This window comes from Lontra canadensis, unplaced genomic scaffold, assembly GCF_010015895.1.
Source record: "Lontra canadensis isolate GAN:19392208 unplaced genomic scaffold, GSC_riverotter_1.0 scaffold9, whole genome shotgun sequence".
NCBI lineage: Eukaryota > Metazoa > Chordata > Mammalia > Carnivora > Mustelidae > Lontra > Lontra canadensis.
The window spans coordinates 40,330,031-40,350,133 of record NW_022631003.1 but is presented as its reverse complement, the minus strand read 5'-3'; the positions used below and the strand labels follow the sequence as shown (position 1 = coordinate 40,350,133).

The following is a 20,103-nucleotide window of genomic DNA, read 5'->3' as shown; positions in this document are numbered from 1 at the left end:
GCAGTGATCACTTTAGGTTAAAGGGAACAATAACTAACTTCAATATGAAATATAATATTTAAAATGTGACAGGTCGGGGCGCCTGGGTGGCTCAGTGTGTTAAAGCCTCTGCCTTCAGCTCGGGTCATAATCCCGGGGTCCTGGGATTGAGCCCTGTGTTGGGCTTCCTTGTTCAGGTGGGAAGCCTGCTTCTCCCTCTGCCTCTACCTGCTGCTCCCCCTGCTTGTGCTCTCTTTCTGGTCTGTCAAATGAATAAATTAAAAAAAAAATCTTTGGGGTGCCTGGGCAGCTCATTCGTTAAGCATCTGCCTTCAGCTCAGCTCATGATCTCAGGGTCCTGGGATCGAGCCACGCATCGGGCTCTCTGCTCATCAGGGAGTCTGCTTCCTCCTCTCTCTCTGCCTGCCTCTCTGCCTACTTGTGATCTCTGTCAAATAAATAAATAAAATCTTTAAAAAAAAATGTGACAGGTCTAAGGAAGACTTTAGGAAAACTATTTCTCTGAAAAGGACAGTCCCTTGATTTTGAAGTCATAACAAGTATATATATATATATATAATTTCCATACCATCTGTTGTTATTAATATTGATGAGTTTGCCTGGTTGAATGACCTTGCCATTTATGTAGCAGTCACACTGAGATTTTGGAACACAATTCCCTTCATTATTCTGGTACATTCCATCAGGGCAAGTGCATCCATCAAATGGAACATCTTCTATATCACAGCTCCTATATCTCTCTGACAATAATCGACAAGTTTTATTGCAGGCTTTTATATTGTACTTGAAAATGAGGTCACTTGGACAAGAGGAATCTGTTGGCATAGGAATAAAAAATAGTAAATATGTATATACAGGAAAAGTAGCAATTTTACTTCAACTTGATATTTATAGATATTATAGTGAATTATTCACAATTGTGGTTATGAATAATCAAGAAAAAGTTACATTCTATTCTCATTTTTCACTTCTTTTCTTTTTTCTTTTTTTTTTTTTTAGAAAAAGCGATTGAAGGAGGCAATTGCAATCACCCAGGAGAAAAAAAAAGAATGTTTTTTTTGAACTAGGATGGCACCCATAGAGATGAAGAGATGTGAATGGATTTGAGAGAAATTTAGCGGATGAACTTAACAGACTTTATTGATTGGATATGGGCAATGAGATAGTAAGTATGATCTACAAGAGATTTATTTCTATAATTTTTTTTTTGATAAGCCAAGTATTTTTCTGGTCATTTTCAAATACAGCAATAAATATTTAAAACAAAGCAAGATTAAATAAATATGATAGTTGAGCCCCTATTTTACTTACTTTTATTTGTTTTGTTTTGTTTTTTTTAATGTTATTAATACTGGGGCACCTGGGTGACTCAGTCAGTTAAGCATCTGCCTTTTGGTTTCAGCTCAGGTTATGATCTCTAGGCAGGAAGATCAAGTCCTGCTTCAGGTTCTGTGCTCAGCAGGGAGTCTACTTCCCCTTTCCCTCTCCCTCTATCCTTCCACAGCACCCCCTAGACACACACACACACTCTTTCTCTCTCTCTCTCTGAAATAAATAAATCTTTAAAATAAATAAGTAAAATAAAATGTTATTAATATTTAGCTATCATTTTAAAAGGTAGTAGGAGTGGGAAAATTAAATTTCAGGATATAAAACTGAACAGAAACCTATGTCCATACCTAAATACACATATATTCTGCTCTTATTTAAATATGAATATATTAGAGGGAGAGGAGTCAAGATGGCAGAGAAGTAGCAGGCTGAGACTACTTCAGGTAGCAGCAGATCAGCTAGATAGCTTATCTAAAGATTGCAAACACCTACAAATCCAACGGGAGATCGAAGAGAAGAAGAACAGCAATTCTAGAAACAGAAAATCAACCACTTTCTGAAAGGTAGGACTGGCAGAGAAGTGAATCCAAAGCGACGGGAAGATAGACTGTGGGGGGAGGGGCCGGCTCCCAGCAAGTGGCAGAGCAACAGAGCATAAAATCAGGACTTTTAAAAGTCTGTTCCGCTGAGGGACATCGTTCCAAAGGCTAAACTGGGGTGAAGCCCATGCGGGGTCAGCGTGGCCTCGGGTCCCGCAGGGTCACAGAAGGATCAGGGGTGTCTGAGTGTCACAGAGCTTGCAGGTATTAGAACGGGGATGCCGGCTACAGAGACAGAGCTGAGGAGTGACCTCTCAGCTCGGGGTTACCTTGAACCGGTCCCAGCCTGGGTGAGCTCAGAGCACGGCCGGAGGCCAGGGAGATGGGAGTAATTGGATGCTATTCTCTGAGGGCGCACTGAGGAGTGGGGCCCCGAGCTCTCGGCAACTCTGGGCCAGAGACTGGGAGGCTGCCATTTTCATTCCCGTCCTCTGGAACTCTACGGAAAGTGCTCAGGGAACCGAAGCTCCCAAAAGCAAACCAAAGCGGATTACTCAGTCCGGCCCCTGGTAAGGGTGGTGCAATTCCGCCTGGAGCACAGACGCTTGAGAATCACTACAACAGCCCCCTCGCCCAGAAGATCAACAAGAAATCCAGCCAGGACCAAGTTCACCTACCAAGGAGTGCAGTTTCAATACCAAGGAGAGCAGCAGAATTCCAGAGGAGGAGAAAGCAAAGCATGGAACTCATGGCTTTCTCCCCATGATTCTTTTAGTCTCGCAGTTAACTTAATTTTTTTTCTTTTTCAATTTTTTTTCTTCTTCTGCTAATTTTTTTTAACTTTTACCCTTTTCTTTTTTAATGTTTTTTAACTAGTTTATCTAATATATATATATTTTTTCCTTTTTATATTTTTTCTTTATTCATTTTCTTTTTTTAATTGTTTCTTTTTTTCTTTCTGAACCTCTTTTTATCCCCTTTCTCCCCCCCAAGATTTGGGATCTCTTCTGATTTGGTTAAAGCATATTTTCCTGGGGTCTTTGCCACCCTTTTAGTATTTTACTTGCTCCTTCATATACTCTTATCTGGACAAAATGACAAGACGGAAAATTTCACAAAAAAAAAAAAAAAAAGAACAAGAGGCAGTACCGAAGGCTAGGGACCTAATCAATACGGGCATTGGTAATATGTCAGATCTAGAGTTCAGAAGGATGATTCTCAAGGTTCTAGCTGGGCTCGAAAGAGGCATGGAAGATATTAGAGTAACTCTCTCAGGAGATATAAAAGCCCTTTCTGGAGAAATAAAAGAACTAAAAACTAAACAAGTTGAAATAAAAAAACTTATTAATGAGGTGCAATAAAAAATGGAGGCTCTCACTGCTAGGATAAATGAGGCAGAAGAAAGAATTAGCAATATAGAAGACCAAATGACAGAGAATAAAGAAGCTGAGCAAAAGAGGGACAAACAGCTACTGGACCATAAGGGGAGAATTCGAGAGATAAGTGACACCATAAGACAAAACAACATTAGAATAATTGGGATTCCAGAAGAAGAAGAAAGAAAGAGGGGAGCAGAAAGTATATTGGAGAGAATTATTGGAGAGATTTCCCTAATATGGCAAAGGGAACAAACATCAAAATCCAGAAAGTGCAGAGAACCCCCCTCAAAATCAATAAGAATAGGGCCATACCCTGTCACCTAATAGTAAAATTTACAATTCTTAGTGACAAAGAGAAAATCCTGAAAGCAGCCCGGGAAAAGAAGTCTGTAACATACAATGGTAAAAATATTAGATTGGCAGCAGACTTATCCACAGAGACCTGGCAGGCCAGAAAGAGCTGGCATGATATATTCAGAGCACTAAACAAGAAAAACATGCAGCCAAGAATACTATATCCAGCTAGGCTATCATTGAAAATAGAAGGAGAGATTAAAAGACCCAAAGACACCTCCAGATTTAAAGTGAGGGGGTGGAAAACAATTTACCATGCTAATGGACATCAGAAGAAAGCAGGAGTGGCAATCCTTATATCAGATCAATTAGATTCAAAGCCAAAGACTATAGTAAGACATGAGGAAGGACACTATATCATACTCAAAGGATCTGTCCAACAAGAAGATCTAACAATTTTAAATATCTATGCCCCTAACATGGGAGCAGCCAACTATATAAACCAATTAATAACAAAATCAAAGAAACACATCAACAATAATACAATAATACAATAATAGTAGGGGACCTCACTGAAATGGACAGATCATCCAAGCAAAAGATCAACCAGGAAATAAAGGCCTTAAATGACACACTGGACCAGATGGACATCACAGATATATTCAGAACATTCCATCCCAAAGCAACAGAATACACATTCTTCTCTAGTGCCCATGGAACATTCTCCAGAATAGATCACATCCTGGGTCCTAAATCAGGTCTCAACCGGTATCAAAAGATTGGGATCATCCCCTGCATATTTTCAGCCCACAATGCTCTGAAGCTAGAACTCAATCACAAGAGGAAATTTGGAAAGAACCCAAATACATGGAGACTAAACAGCATCCTTCTAAAGAATGAATGGGTCAACCAGGAAATTAAAGAAGAATTAAAAAAATTCATGGAAACAAATGATAATGAAAACACAATGGTTCAAAATCTGTGGAACACAGCAAAGGCAGTCCTGAGAGGAAAATATATAGCGGTACAAGCCTTTCTCAAGAAACAAGAAAGGTCTCAAGTACACAACCTAACCCTACACCTAAAGGAGCTGGAGAAAGAAAAAGAAAGAAACCCTAAACCCAGCAGGAGAAGAAAAATCATAAAGATCAGAGCAGAAATCAATGAAATAGAAACCAAAAAAACAATAGAACAAATCAACGAAACTAGGAGCTGGTTCTTTGAAAGAATTCCTAAGATTGATAAACCCCTGGCCAGACTTATCAAAAAGAAAAGAGAAAGGACCCAAATAAATAAAATCATGAATGAAAGAGGAGAGATCACAACCAACACCAAAGAAATACAGACAATTATAAGAACATACTATGAGCAACTCTACGCCAACAAATTTGACAATCTGGAAGAAATGGATGCATTCCTAGAGACATATAAACTACCACAACTGAACCAGGAAGAAAGAGAAAGCCTGAACAGACCCATAACCAGTAAGGAGATTGAAACAGACATCAAAAATCTCCAAACAAACAGAAGCCCGGGGCCAGACGGCTTCCTGGGGGAATTCTACCAAACATTTAAAGAACAATTAATTCCTATTCTCTGAAACTGTTCCAGAAAATAGAAATGGAAGGAAAACTTCCAAACTCATTTTATGGGGCCAGCATCCCCTTGATCCCAAAACCAGACAAGGATCCCATCAAAAAAGAGAACTACACACCAATATCCTTGATGAACACAGATGCAAAAATTCTCACCAAAATACTAGCCAATAGGATTCAACAGTACATTAAAAGGATTATTCACCATGACCAAGTGGGATTTATTCCAGGGCTGCAAGGTTGATTCAACATCCGCAAATCAATCAATGTGATACAACACATTAATAAAAGAAAGAACAAGAACCATATGATACTCTCAATAGATGCTGAAAAAGCATTTGACAAAGTATAGCATCCCTTCCTGATCAAAACTCTTCAAAGTGCAGGGATAGAGGGCACATACCTCAATATTATCAAAGCCATCTATGAAAAACTCACTGCAAATATCATTCTCAATGAAGAAAAACTGAAAGCTTTTCCACTAAGGTCAGGAATACAGCAGGGATGTCCATTATCACCACTGCTATTCAACATAGTACTAAAAGTCCTAGCCTCAGCAATCAGACAACAAAAGGAAATTAAAGGCATCCAAATCGGCAAAGAAGAAGTCAAACTATCACTCTTCGCAGATGATATGATACTATATGTGGAAAACCTAAAAGACTCCACTCCAAAACTGCTAGAACTTTACAGGAATTCAGCAAAGTGTCAGGATATAAAATCAATGCACAGAAATCAGTTGCATTTCTCTACACCAACAACAAGACAGAAGAAAGAGAAATTAAGGAGTCAATCCCATTTACAATTGCGCCCAAAACTATAAGATACCTAGGAATAAACCTAACCAAAGAGGCTAAGAATCTATACTCAGAAAGCTATAAAGTACTCATGAAGGAAATTGAGGAAGACACAAAGAAATGGAAAAATGTTCCATGCTCCTGGACTGGAAGAATAAATATTGTGAAAATGTCTATGCTACCTAAAGCAATCTACATATTTAATGCAATTCCTATCAAAATCCCATCCATTTTTTTCAAAGAAATGGAACAAATAATCCTAAAATTTATATGGAACCAGAAAAGACCTCAAATAGCCAAAGGAATATTGAAAAAGAAAGCCAAAGTTGGTGGCATCACAATTCTGGACTTCAAGCTCTAATACAAGGCTGTCATCATCAAAACAGCATGGTACTGGCACAAAAACAGACACATAGATCAATGGAACAGAATAGAGAGCCCAGAAATAGACCCTCAACTCTATGGTCAACTAATCTTCAACAAAGCAGGAAAAGAATGTCCAATGGAAAAAAGACAGCTTCTTCAATAAATGGTGTTGGGAAAATTGGACAGCCACATGCAGAACAATGAAATTGGACCATTTCCTAATACCACACACGAAAATAGACTCAAAATGGATGAAGGACCTCAATGTGAGAAAGGAATCCATCAAAATCCTTGAGGAGAACACAGGCAGCAACCTCTTCGACCTCAGCCGTAGCAACGTCTTCCTAGGAACATCGCCAAAGGCAAGGGAAGCAAGGGCAAAAATGAACTATTGGGATTTTATCAAGATCAAAAGCTTTTGCACAGCCAAGGAAACAGTTAACAAAACCAAAAGACAACTGACAGAATGGGAGAAGATATTTGCAAACGACATATCAGATAAAGGGCTAGTGTCCAAAATCCATAAAGAACTTAGCAAACTCAACACCCAAAGAACAAATAATCCAATCAAGAAATGGGCAGAAGACATGAACAGACATTTCTGCAAATAAGACATCCAGATGGTCAACAGACACATGAAAAAGTGCTCCACATCTCTCAGCATCAGGGAAATAGAAATCAAAACCACAATGAGATATCGCCTCACACGAGTCAGAATGGCTAAAATTAACAGGTCAGGAAATGACAGATGCTGGCGAGGATGTGGAGAAAGGGAAACCCTCCTACACTGTTGGTGGGAATGCAAGCTGGTGCAACCACTCTGGAAAACAGCATGGAGGTTCCTCAAAATGTTGAAAATAAAACTACCCTATGACCCAGCAATTGCACTACTGGGTATTTACCCTAAAGATACAAAGGTAGTGATCCGAAGGGGCACGTGCACCCAAATGTTTATAGCAGCAATGTCTACAATAGCCAAACTATGGAAAGAACCTAGATGTCCATCCACAGATGACTGGATAAAGAAGATGTGGTATATATACACAATGGAATACTATGCAGCCATCAAAAGAAATGAACTCTTGCCATTTGCGACGACGTGGATGGAACTAGAGGGTATCATGCTTAGCGAAATAAGTCAATTGGAGAAAGACAACTATCATATGATCTCCCTGATATGAGGAAGTGGAGATGCAACATGGGGGGGGTTAAGGGGGTAGGAGAAGAATAAATGAAACAAGATGGGATTGGGAGGGAGACAAACCATAAGTGACTCTTAATCTCACAAAACAAACTGAGGGTTGCTGGGGGGAGGGGGTTTAGAAGAAGGGGGGAAGGGTTATGGACATTGGGGTTGGGTATGTGCTATGGAAGTGTGTGAAGTGCTGTGAAGTGTGTAAACCTGGCGATTCACAGACCTGTACCCCTGGGGCTAAAAATATATGTTTATAAAAAATAAATAAATAAATAAAATTAAAAAAAAATAAAATAAATATGAATATTTTAGATCAAGATAAAAGAATCAAGAAGTAAAAAATACAAGGATCGCACAAACATACTTTCTAAAATAACAAAAATCATCTTTGAAAGAACCTAGTACAAATTTGTAAATACGGGTTTCTAAACTACACACACACACACACACACACACACACGCATGCACTATAGTAACAGTAAGAAGAGAGTTATCTAAACACCCCTGTCCTGCTTACCACACAGTCCGGTTCTCCATCCCACCATGTATACTTCTTTCTCAGCACATGCTTTCACATAGTTGCCAAAAACCGTACACAGGCAGTCTTCACTGTTTTCACAAGCACAACTGTACCTTTTGCATTCCTTTAAGAAATAAGTGTATTTTACATTACAAAAAATATTCCCATGAACAGGTAAACTGGGTATCTTCATTCAGCTCATAACAACTTCTGTTCCTTGAAAAAGGATCTGTCTTAAAACTTTGGAAACTATTTCTTTTCAAAATAAGCATAGTATAAAATCAATTATTAACTGAGTTTTCAAAGAACTTAGAAAAGATGGAAAGAGAAACTTATTCAAGATTTTTCTCATTTGGGGTTATTTTCCAGTACCATTTTTTTAATTGGTATATCTAACAACTAAATAAATTAGTGGAATCCCATGTTAAATTTAAACCTATGTCTTAATCTACTGATAATGCCTGTTATTTGAAAATTTTTAATGCTTACAGACTTCTATTGATACTATCAAAATATTTCGCAAAAAGCACTGTTAATTTTAGACATTCACATACCTCATAATATGGTTTAGCCTTCACAACTGGATGGCAGGAAGCAAAAGGCCCGTCTGAATCAAGAAAAATTCCACAGTGCTCTTCAGCAAATTTTTCTGGAAGAAAATTCATGCACTCAAAATTAGTACAAAAAATGTCAAAATTTTTAATTGAATAAGTATAATTATGTTTTTAAAGTGCTGCTGTAGCATATCTAATTTACGATCAATACATATAAAAATAGCATGATAAAAGAAACACCTTAAACAGACAAAATCTTTTTTTTAACAGATTTTATTTATTTGACAGAGAGAGAGAGAGAGACAGTGAGAGAGGGAACACAAGCAGTGGGAGAGGGAGAGAGAGAGTAACAGGCCTCCCACTGAGCAGGGAGCCCAATGAGGGGGCTTGATCCCAGAACCCTGGGATCAACACCTGAGCCTAAGGCAGATGCTTAACAGCGGAGCCACCCAGGCGCCCCCAAAATCTTTCCTTTTAAATTTTTATTATTTTTAAACAATTTTATTTATTTATTTATTTATTTATTTATTTGAGAGAGACAGAGAGCCAAATGGATGGAGGGAGAGAGATCAGCAGACTCTGCACTGGTGGGCTCAATCTCATGACCCTGAGATCATGACCTGAGCTGAAATCAAGAGTCTGATGCTTAACCAACTGCACCACCCAGGCACCCCAATCTTTCTTTCTTTTTTCAATTGAAGTATAGTGGACACACAATTTACATTAATTTCAGGTGTACAACACAGGGATTGGACAACTCTATACATTCTGTTGTGCTCCCCACAAGTAAAACTACCATCTGTCCCCATACTGTGCTCTTCTAATACATTGACTATGTTCCTCATGCTGTTCCTTTCATCCTCATGACTTACTGGTCCCATAACTGGAATAAGAGGCAAAATCTTTATTAGCTGCAGACTTCTGTATCAAGTCTGTTAACCCATTTGCGAAAGGCAATTTCTACAAAAAATGGGACTAAGGGAACCAGATTATTTATATAGGTACCTTTTAATTTAAAATATATTTTTAAGTCTGAATTGTAGCAGGTTGATGAATGAAACCATGGTGACACCAGCACCACCTTGCCTCTGTTGCTGCAGTAGTCATGTCAGTTTTAGGGCCACCCATATCAATCATTCAAAAACACTAACTTTGTTTTTTAAGGACTGAACTTATATTTAGTTAGTTTGCAAGTAACAAGTTTTTTTAAATTAATTTTTTAAATTAACAGAAAAGAAAATTCACAAAAATAACATGAGTAAAAAATTCTTTGCTCAGTGAATTGTAAATACTTAAAGATGATGCCAGTGACTAGAACAAGGACTGCTAATTTGTTTTAACTATCTATTGATTGGCTTCTAAAGTAACTGTCAACAGGAAGCAAAAGGAAACTGACTAAATCTATTAAAAGGACTTTGAGGCCAATTATTTCTAAAATTTTGACAAACTTGTAACTAGGTATCACCATTTTTTATGTAAACACTAGACAGCTTTTTAAGGCATAGCTTAGTTTTCTGTATTTTATTTTATTAAATACAAAACATTGAAAATTAAAACTGTTAATTTATATAGCTCTCAAAAGTGTTGATATAGTCTCCTTAACATAAATTGGATTGATTTCTTTTGAGATATACATGTGTTTTCACCTATTCTCATTTTAATTATTTTCATTGCAACACCTGCAAAACAAAATAACATGACAACTCAACCCTGAAATATGTATTACCGTGTTGATACTAATGCTTCTGTCAACTCATTCTATAAATCAAAACAAGTTAAATAAAACTTTAGAAAGGAATTGCTTTGTAATTTTTAAATGTTAAAAGTCGATCAGACTTTTTTCAAATATGCTGATTAATTTAGAAAAAAGTAATTAGGGATGCTTGGGTGGCACAGTGCACTAAGCATCTGATTCTTGGTTTTGACTCTTGGTTTTAGCTCAGGTTGTGATCTCAGGGTCATGAGATCAAGCCCCATGTCAATGTGCAGTCTGGTTGGATTTCTCTACCCTCCCTCTCCTCTCTCTCTCTCTCTCAAACAAACAAATAAATCTTTACCAAAAAAAAAATATATATAACTAATTAACATATAAACATATTTTAACTTACTTTCCATTACATTCCATTGTTTACGAAAGAAGTAAGATAAGATAAAGTTTTTATTAAAATCAACAATACTAAGGAAGCAATCAGAACAAGACTTGGATTCAAAATACTTAGATTATCAGCAACAGACCCATAAATACAGAGAACAAACTGGTGGTTGCCAGAGGTGAAAGGGATGGGGCATGATGGGCAAAATGGGTGCTGAGGAGTGGCAGATACAGGCTTCAAGTTATGGTATGAATAAATCACAATGATAAAAGGTCTAGCATAGGCAATATAATCCCCGTACTGGAAAAGCATTTATGGTGACAGATGGTAGCTACCCTTGTAGTGAGCATGACTTAGTGTATAGACTTGCGGAATCACTATGTTGAACATGTTACATGTCAACGATACGTCCATAAAAATATATTAAATAAATAAATAAATAAATACTTGCATTACAATTTCATCTTTAACCCTTACTAAGCACACTCCATCAGGACTCCACTATCAACAATTACATTAATGGAGATGCTAACCTCATCCATGCTCTTTATGCGTGTTTGTGGGAATAAACTGAATTAATATTTGTGGAAGTCTTTGGTAAGCTAAAACATGAGCTGATTCATACAAATGTAAAGGTTTCCTCGTAAGATCCATACTTGGGGTTTGGTATAATTAACACACATGATAGCAGAGTTAGGAGACCTAGATCGAGTGACAGCTTTCTTGTTAAGTAGCTTGGCAGTTTGGCTGAGTCTCGTGATTTCAACCAATCATCACTTCCATGCCTCCATTAAAGATCTGTAAAACTTCCTCTGACCCTACTATTCGACAACTGAGAAAACTGAGGAGGAAAAGAATGGGTATAGAAAAAGACAACTGATTCCCCTTCCCCAGTGAAAGATGGGTTTTCTAGTTGCACCTCAGCCAGCCAGACTGCTTCTCTGCTGTTCCTGGCAAAACAGGGAGAGTACAACAAACACTAGCAAAAACCAGGATTATCTGACAGTCCCATATTATATCAGAGAAAGTACACAATTCCTAGCAATTCCTAGCACCAAGTATTTAATTACAGAGTTTGATGTTCAATCACCGATACCTTTTTCTATACTGATGCAGGAAGTGGGTTTTCCTTTAGGACAGGGCATCATTTCCCAAGAATCAGCAAATGCCTGAGGTGTCTTCTCCAATATATTCTGACTTGACATTAAATCATCCTCTACTCTGTTGTTGAAGGAACCACAGAGTCCTGTATAGGGCACAGAACAAATTTTAACATTTCCTCACCTACTCAGCTTTTAGATTCATATTCTCACATCATATTCAGTTCTGCACTCAAATCAAAACACGCAGAAGCTACCAGAGAGTGTATCTTTGTGAGTCTTATGCATATAAGTAAAATTTCATGACACTGATTAATGCTCCATTTTATTCAAATTCCAGGAGCACTGAGACACCATTTGCCACAAATATGGTGTTTTTCCTGTGTGTTGCTGTAACATAACCTCCTTTAACAAGGTGGTGGGAAGCATGCTTACAAGCAGGGCATTCATGACTGCACATTGGTCAATATTAGTGTGGAGACTTGAATCATGCTAAGGGCTACATGCTTTCTTATCTAGAGTCTTCTGACCCATGAATTACATTTTTACCTATGTATAAGTTCATCTTCTCAAGTAAAGACATGTTGCAAAAGCTCAGGCGGTTTGAAATTAGTTAAATATGAGCTTTCCCATTGTTTTGCTTGTTATGTTTGCCATCCATGACAGTATGTAAAAGCTGATTTCTGTGACAGAAAACCTCCATGAAAGAGATGACCATGTCATCTATCAGCAGAAAGACAAATTGTAATGTAGCATGCATTTGAAACTTGATATTCAAAAGATGTATATGTATAATATTTTCATGTTTTTCTTCTATAGGTAAAAGCTTTCATAATCTATCTTAGCAAAGTTATGTATAACAGATATTGTCAAACCTCACTTTAGGAAACCTTAATTTAAGAACCTTAAAATGTTTAAATTTGCAGAAAATCACTTGGGAACAGATTTTGTAATAAATAAAGCTGTCTTTACTATCAGTTGAAACTGTTTTACTGAAATAGTGAAGGGAAGACTAAGTAAAAATTCATTATGCTCTAATGTCATTAATGGAGAGACAATTCCAAATCAAAAGAAATAATGGTCACAGTAGAGCCTTGGAAATAAAAACGTATCCAGAGGACTTACCTACAGTATCTGTGAAACTGTTAGGTGGCACTGAAACATACAACTGCATCGCAGGAGAAATTTGTATTTGCATTTTTACACCAAAGTTTGTTTCTACTTGAAGGTATGAGGAAGATGCTTTGAAGACATATACTTCACCTATTAAAATAATTATTTACATTAATAGTAATAATTGAAACACTGAACAGTTTCTGACTTATTAAAATGGTTTTATGCTTTAATATATGTTAAAAACCAAACATTTAATGTCCCTAAAAACTGAACAAATGAATGCATCTTACACTTATTTTAAAATGGTATTATTAAACTTACCTGAATCATCATAACTTTGATTTGTATATTCAATCCCATTGTTTGTGATTGTTCCATTCCTACTGAATACATACTTGTTACCTGAAATAGGCTAATATTTAAAACAATTGTTAGTTCATGTTAATTTGTAATTTTAATTCATTTTAATGCAATATATGAACCTAAATTTTTGTGCCATAAAAATGTTTATTTGATTGGACTAGTTTTAAATATCTAAAATACAGAATATTTTTTGAAGCACTCCTCATATGTTGTTTCTTATACCAATTCTTTGAGGAGGACTCTAAAGGAATCTTCATCCCCAATCGGTAGATGAAGAAACTGAGACCCAGGAAGGTGACTCACATTTCCAAAGGTCAAAAGGCTTCTAAGTGCCAAAGGCCAGTCTTGGTGTCCTCCCTCCCCCTGTAGTTCTATTTCCATTTACATTGTCCATTCCAAATATGTGAAATTCTAAACAAATGTAATTGCCTTCTTAAACTCTTCTTAAACAGAGTTTAATAATTTAATAAGCACATAGGTTTATCTATAATTAGCACATCAGTTGTGTGTATATGATAATTTTTATACACTTAAGGAGCCTTAGAACTACTCAGCTCTTCCAGAGACTTTACTAATTTTCTGTACGATGTTTTTGTGATTTCTTTTTTTTTTAATTAATTATTTTTATTAACATATAATGTATTATTTGCCCCAGGGGTACAGTTCTGTGAATCATCAGGCTTACACATACCTCACAGCACTCACCATAGCGCATACCCTCTCCAATGTCCATCACCCAGCCACCCTCTCCATACTCTTTCTGTGATTTCAATTCACACAGTAAAGCCTCTCTTCAGCCACAAAATTTCTGAATTTGTGAAGTAATTATTCAATTTTGTTCTGGATAAAGTTTAGGAAGCTGACTACTTACCGAATTTAAGAGGAGTGTAACACTATTTAAGCACGTTCCTGACTGGCCACTTGGACAAGGACGAAGTTCAACACTAACAGACCAGTCTTTATGCTGTTAAAAAATGCAATTCATTGATACATTTATCAAAATGTCCTTGATGGTACACTATTACTGTGTGATTCATTTACAAGTCACTTTTTTTTTAAACACGCACAATTCCTACATATAATCAGTCTGCTCTGAAAATAAAACTTGGTTCACTCTATGATAAGTCTAGAATCGTCTAAAAGCTTTACGGAGGAAGGTCCAAGTATCTTGCATAAACTATATTAATACATTGTGATTAGTGTATTTTCATTGTCATCATTTTTTTTTCTTTTATCTTTACTTTTTGTCTTCTCCTCCAAGGGAATGTGCTAGCTGAAGACAAAGCGACAAGATGGAATCCCCCTTTATTGAAATACAGGTTCCTTAAAGTTTTAGTCCTGAAAAGAATTTAAAAGTAAGGATAGCCTCTATCATACTGGTGATATTGTATTATAAAAACTATAAACAGGGGCACCAGAGTGGCTCAGTGGGTTAGGCCTCTGTCTTCAGCTCAGGTCATGATCCCGGGGTCCTGGGATCGAGCCCTGTATCGGGCTCTCTGCTCAGCAGGGAGCCTGCTTCCCTTCCTCTCTCTGTGCCTGCCTCTCTGCCTACTTGGTGATCGCTGTCCGTCAAATAAATAAATAAAATCTTAAAAAAAAACTATAAATAAATGTAAAGGGATAATGATGAAAAAGGAAGGTGTTTCATGGAACAAAAAAGATCATCTCAACTGAAGCATTAGTGAACACAAGCAAAGAAAAGTAGAAAAAGGAAATATTTTTCCAGTATATTTATAAAGTTACTAATGATGAAGGAAATGTTGGGGTTTTTTTGTTTGTTTCACAAGGAACTTCTAAGGAGTAGAGGGAATAGCAATTGTCAATGTCAGTATGTGACAGAAAACAGACATTGAAATATGTAACCAATCACTGAGGGGCTGCTTGCTATTTAAACAGTAACTTAAAGTGAAGACTGTTTTAAATCAGTTGAATAGCTCAGTGTGTGTACATCAATTTTCTCAAGCATTCCAGGCTATTACATACGTGGATGGCCAAGAAGTGACAGTTTCCAGGATGGTAGTATTTAATACCGTCAAAGGTGGTGACTGAATTTCCTTCCACCTTACATCTTCCAGGACATAATGCTTCCGTACAAGACCACTTAGCATTCTGGCACGTGCTGTTAAAATGCAATAGTTATGTTAAGGTCATCAATTGTGTTTTCCCATGAGGAAAATAAATATCCCAATGTTAAAAATCAAAATTTAAGTTAAGATATTTACTTAAGGTTTATTAGACCATCTTTTAAAAGAAATTTTTTAAAGTAATCTTTACACCCAAAATGGGGCTCAAACTCACAGCCCCAAGATCAAGAGTCGCATGCCTATTGACTGAGCCAGCCAGAAGCCTCTATTAGACCAGCCTCATTCTCCAATCAACATCTCAACTCTGATCAAGTGCGTCATTGATGGTGGCATTCTGGCATTTTAAAGGACTTGAATTCCATGGACTAAAATAATAGCTTCTGCCTGCATTAAATACATAAAAACTTCTAAACTGGATTTCAGAGATTTGTTTAAATGGAATACATTCCACTATTAGTACTAAAACAACTGCTACATGCCACATTGTAGACCCTCACTGTTCAATACAGTATAGAGACATATAGCTATTGATTACTTGAAATGTGACGGTTCTAGATTGAGCTCTGCTATAAATATAAAATATAGACTTTTAAGACTTAATTTGAGAAACAGATTGTAAAAATCTCTCATTAATTTGAGAAACAGATTATAAAATCTCTCATTAACTTTTTATACTAATTTCATTTCTAGATGCTAATACTGCACTTTGGATGTATAAAATACATAATTATAATTAAATTTACCCCTACCTTTTTGCTTTTTAAAAACACATAAACTAAAAAATGTTAAATTATACATGTGGGTCATATTTGTAGCTAATATGATATTTCTCTAGGATTGCATTGTCCTAGATATTCAATAAATCATAGCTATTGTTATTCATAATTATTACTAATATATTATTGCCACACTAACAGGAACATTTCTCATTTATAAGGAACATACTATAGTATAAATAATAGATTAGTTTTCATTGAATCAAATTATTTCCCTACAAAGACACAGTACATTTTTAGAAAAGTCCTTTGGAGTTCTGCAGAAATTTAGAGTTTCAGAGAAAAGTCATAATGAAGAATGGGGTATGCTCTCTGATCAGCATATTGTTCCTGAATTCAAATAATATACACTAATTTTTGGCACACTGAAATACACTTATTAAATATATCTATAAACATCATATATATAAACATGAATATATATATGCACAAATATATACAAAGATATAAATAAAGATCAAATATATTTTCACCAGTATAGTCACATACAAAAATTATCTGAAAACTAGTGGGCTGTTTCTGATTATACATTTTACTAAATATTTTTGGTAATTAGCATAATTATTGTTTCATTGTTGTAACCATACTCTTGTATTATTCTTTGCTCTATATTTGCAAAAGCCAATTGGTTTACTCTTTGAAACACTATTTTAGTTAGTGAAAAACATTACTTTTTAAAGATACAATGAAAGCTCACACATTTTTTAATCTTATTTTTCCATTTTATTTTATTTTTTTCAGTGTTCCAAGATTCATTATTATATTTTATTTAAAAACCACACTAAACTTTCCCTTAAAAATGAAAGACAAACTATCAACACGGAAAATGCAGTATTTATTTCCAAAAAGTTTATTTTAAGGGTGGACCTAGAATTATTTCAAATTAGATTAAAATATTAGTTTTATTTCACTATTAACAAAATGTGGACAAAAAGCATGTACATACCACTGAGAACCACAAGGACCTCTTCGGACTTCCCCTGACTTATAGATCTTTCCATGTAAGCTACAGGGACATTCAGTCTTTAATACACATCCCCCTTTTTCTCCAATATCATCCAATAGATAACCTAGGAAAAATACATTGTACAAGAATTATATAAACATCAGCAAATTCTCAAGCAGTGAACTGTGAAATCACTCTCGAGCTAGTTCTTTCAAGTGTAAACATGCACTTAAAATGGTAAGTTCCATTTAGCAATTAACCTTAGTTTGAAATCTGGCAAGAGTAAAATTTTTGGAGCCATGGAACATTCCTAAGGAGCCCAATACAGGACTAGGGGATCATTTGTGGAGTACCATGGCCCTAAAGAAATAGACATACAGGTTAACTTTGTAAGTCTCTCTACTTCTCTTCTGCAGTTTGCTAGAGGGATGGATTATGAATAGGTGATTTCATTAAATATCTGGTTAGAAATAAGACCCACCATTCTTGAGTCACTTTTTCAGTTGTTTTAGTGTAAACATTTTTACAGGGTGTGGTTACCTTCTGGGCAGAAGCAGCCATTCACACATTCACTATCTTGAAAAGGAGCCACATTAGAACAAGTTGCAGGATTTGAGGGACCGCATTCTTTGTAGATATGTTTTTCTGGGCATCTAGGTTTTCCTGGAGAAATACAGAAATATGTATACATAGGAATGAGAGGGAATTTAATGTGATAAATACATAATATTCTAATAGGGATCTTTCAAATGGGATTCTTTGAGTCTAATTTTCTAGACATGAGTCAGTCTTTAAAATTATTCAGTACAATTAAATTGTGCCAATTTCTCATGCATTATTTTGTGCTACAATATTTAATATGTAGAAAAAATAAAAAATGAAGATGGAAATTAGGAATAAAGGTATATTATATATGTAATAACATCTCATCTTACTTTGAAATTGATCTACTTGTTTTTTAACTTAAAAGGATTGAGCTAAGCATGAGTTGAAAGTACTTTTATATTTGTGTGAAATTCACATCTATGTTTTACTAATTTTTTGAAAGAAAATCACAGTACTAATCAACATACTTTTGATAACTTCTCCAGTTACTTTTTTTCAGTTTTTGCAGAATTTCTCATTTTTCCCAGTAACTTTTACAAATTATACACTAGAAAGTTCCTAATTGAGATCTTATCACAAAGGACTGTCATTTATGGCAAGTCACTTCACCAAAACAGTCCTGTTTCCTTGTAAGTACCTGGGAGAGATGAGACTCCATCATATCTAAGATCCCTTTTAGGGCTTACAATCATTTAAGAACATTACTTTGAAATATAGCTCAACTTTAAAGTGCTATAGAAACTTTCTGGCTTGGAATCTGCAATAAAATTTAAAACCTACCACAAGTCACATCAGAATCATCTCGCCAGGATTCATAGATACCAGGACCATCTGAGGCACAGAGGCGGGACAACTCTGAATAAGTGTCACATGTAGAATTTTTGCCTGGATTTTGGCAATAGTCATTAACGCAAATCATTCTGTAGTCATTGGAAAAAGCGGCGACCTTTCTACATTTCTCAAAGTAAGTTCCAATAATTTTGTCACAGTACTACAAAATAAAGTGTGAAGTTTTATTAAAACATAAGAAAAAATGGCAATCAATAAACATTTAGGAAGAGATAAAATTCAGAAGTATTTGGTTTTGCATGATAATCTGTAGCTTGGCAGGGAGAGTTGCTGAATGCTGTTCGAAATGGAGAGTTTTGAAATATAGTTAGCACAGTGACTCCTAAAAGAATCCTTCACCTCTGGCATTTTGGATTGCTATATAACAACTTCAGAAGTGGTTGTACCTATACTCATCCAAAATTTCTCCAAAGGTGACATGAAATTTACAACTTGAGAAAATAAAAGGGGTGAGAAAAAAGAGCTATTGTCAATGCCAGAGAATGGGATGGTAAATGACTGATACCATAAAAGACAGAAGGGAAACTGGTGCTTTGTCTATTAGTCTTATTATATTTGGTGAGCAAACAGGCGGTGAAATAGAGTCACTGTGGGCTTTCTTGGTGGGGGCCATGGGAGTTAGCTCTGGAAACAATGTATTTGTTCTCATGTTGGTAAGGAAGTAAGGAGGTAAATACATACATTATTGAACATACAAATTTCAAATTTCAACATATTTTAACTACCACATAACTGTGCATATGTTTGTGCAGAGAAATAGAAAACCACAGTCAAGCAAATGAACAATCTGGACCAATTAACTCTCTGAACAATTTGGACCAATTAACTCCTAAGATAGCTGATAACATTTTCCAAGTAAGGTATAAGATTAAGCGAAATAAAATCTTCAAAGATTGCTTTTTTGTCTATTATTTTTTGTGTATGTTTATCACTAGATTACAGGTTCCTTTAGGACAAAAATAGAATATTGTATCCTCTTGGCTTAACGTAGTGTCTTGCACATAGTAGGTCCTTACTAAATATGCATTAGCTTTCAACATAAATTTATATACTCACTGAGCTAATATTTTTGAGCAACCAGGAGTAAGTTCTCATATGCTATACAACTATCTCATATGCTATACAACTTCTGGTTCTATACAAATTTTAGGATTGTTTGTTCCAGCACTTTGAAAAATGCCGGGGGAATTTTGATTGGGATGGCACTGAAAGTATAGATTGCTCTGGGAAGCATAGGCATTTTGACAATGTTTATTCTTCTGATCCATGAGCATAGAATGTTTTTCCATCTTTTGTGTCTTCTTTAATTTCTTTCGTGAGTGTTCTCTGGGTATTACACGCAAACAATAAATCATGGAACACTACATCGAAAACTAATGATGTGGGGGTGCCTGGGTGGCTCAGTCATTAAGCGTCTGCTTTCAGCTCGGGTCATGATCTCAGGGTCCTAGGATCAAGCCCCACATCGGGCTCTCTGCTCAGCAGGGAGCCTGCCTACCCGCCCCCTCTCGCCTGCCTCTCTGCCTACTTGTGATCTCTGTCAAATAAATAAAATCTCAAAAATATATAATAAATAAATATATTAATAAAAATAAT

At 36.0% G+C, this 20,103-nt stretch overlaps 1 protein-coding gene across 1 annotated transcript in view; it reads right to left on the bottom strand.

The window, feature by feature from the left end:
- MUC19 (mucin 19, oligomeric) overlaps positions 1-20,103 on the bottom strand; it is a 47,076-nt gene that overhangs the window by 14,728 nt on the left and 12,245 nt on the right. Inside the window, exons 18-28 of the mRNA XM_032854660.1 lie at positions 18,439-18,649; positions 17,593-17,715; positions 17,053-17,176; positions 15,230-15,365; positions 14,115-14,207; positions 13,202-13,292; positions 12,890-13,027; positions 11,761-11,910; positions 8,572-8,666; positions 8,015-8,141; positions 569-815 (exon numbers count right to left, since the gene is read on the bottom strand). Coding sequence (XP_032710551.1) covers positions 569-815; positions 8,015-8,141; positions 8,572-8,666; positions 11,761-11,910; positions 12,890-13,027; positions 13,202-13,292; positions 14,115-14,207; positions 15,230-15,365; positions 17,053-17,176; positions 17,593-17,715; positions 18,439-18,649 — 1,535 coding nt within the window. The remainder of the gene's footprint in view (positions 1-568; positions 816-8,014; positions 8,142-8,571; positions 8,667-11,760; positions 11,911-12,889; positions 13,028-13,201; positions 13,293-14,114; positions 14,208-15,229; positions 15,366-17,052; positions 17,177-17,592; positions 17,716-18,438; positions 18,650-20,103) is intronic.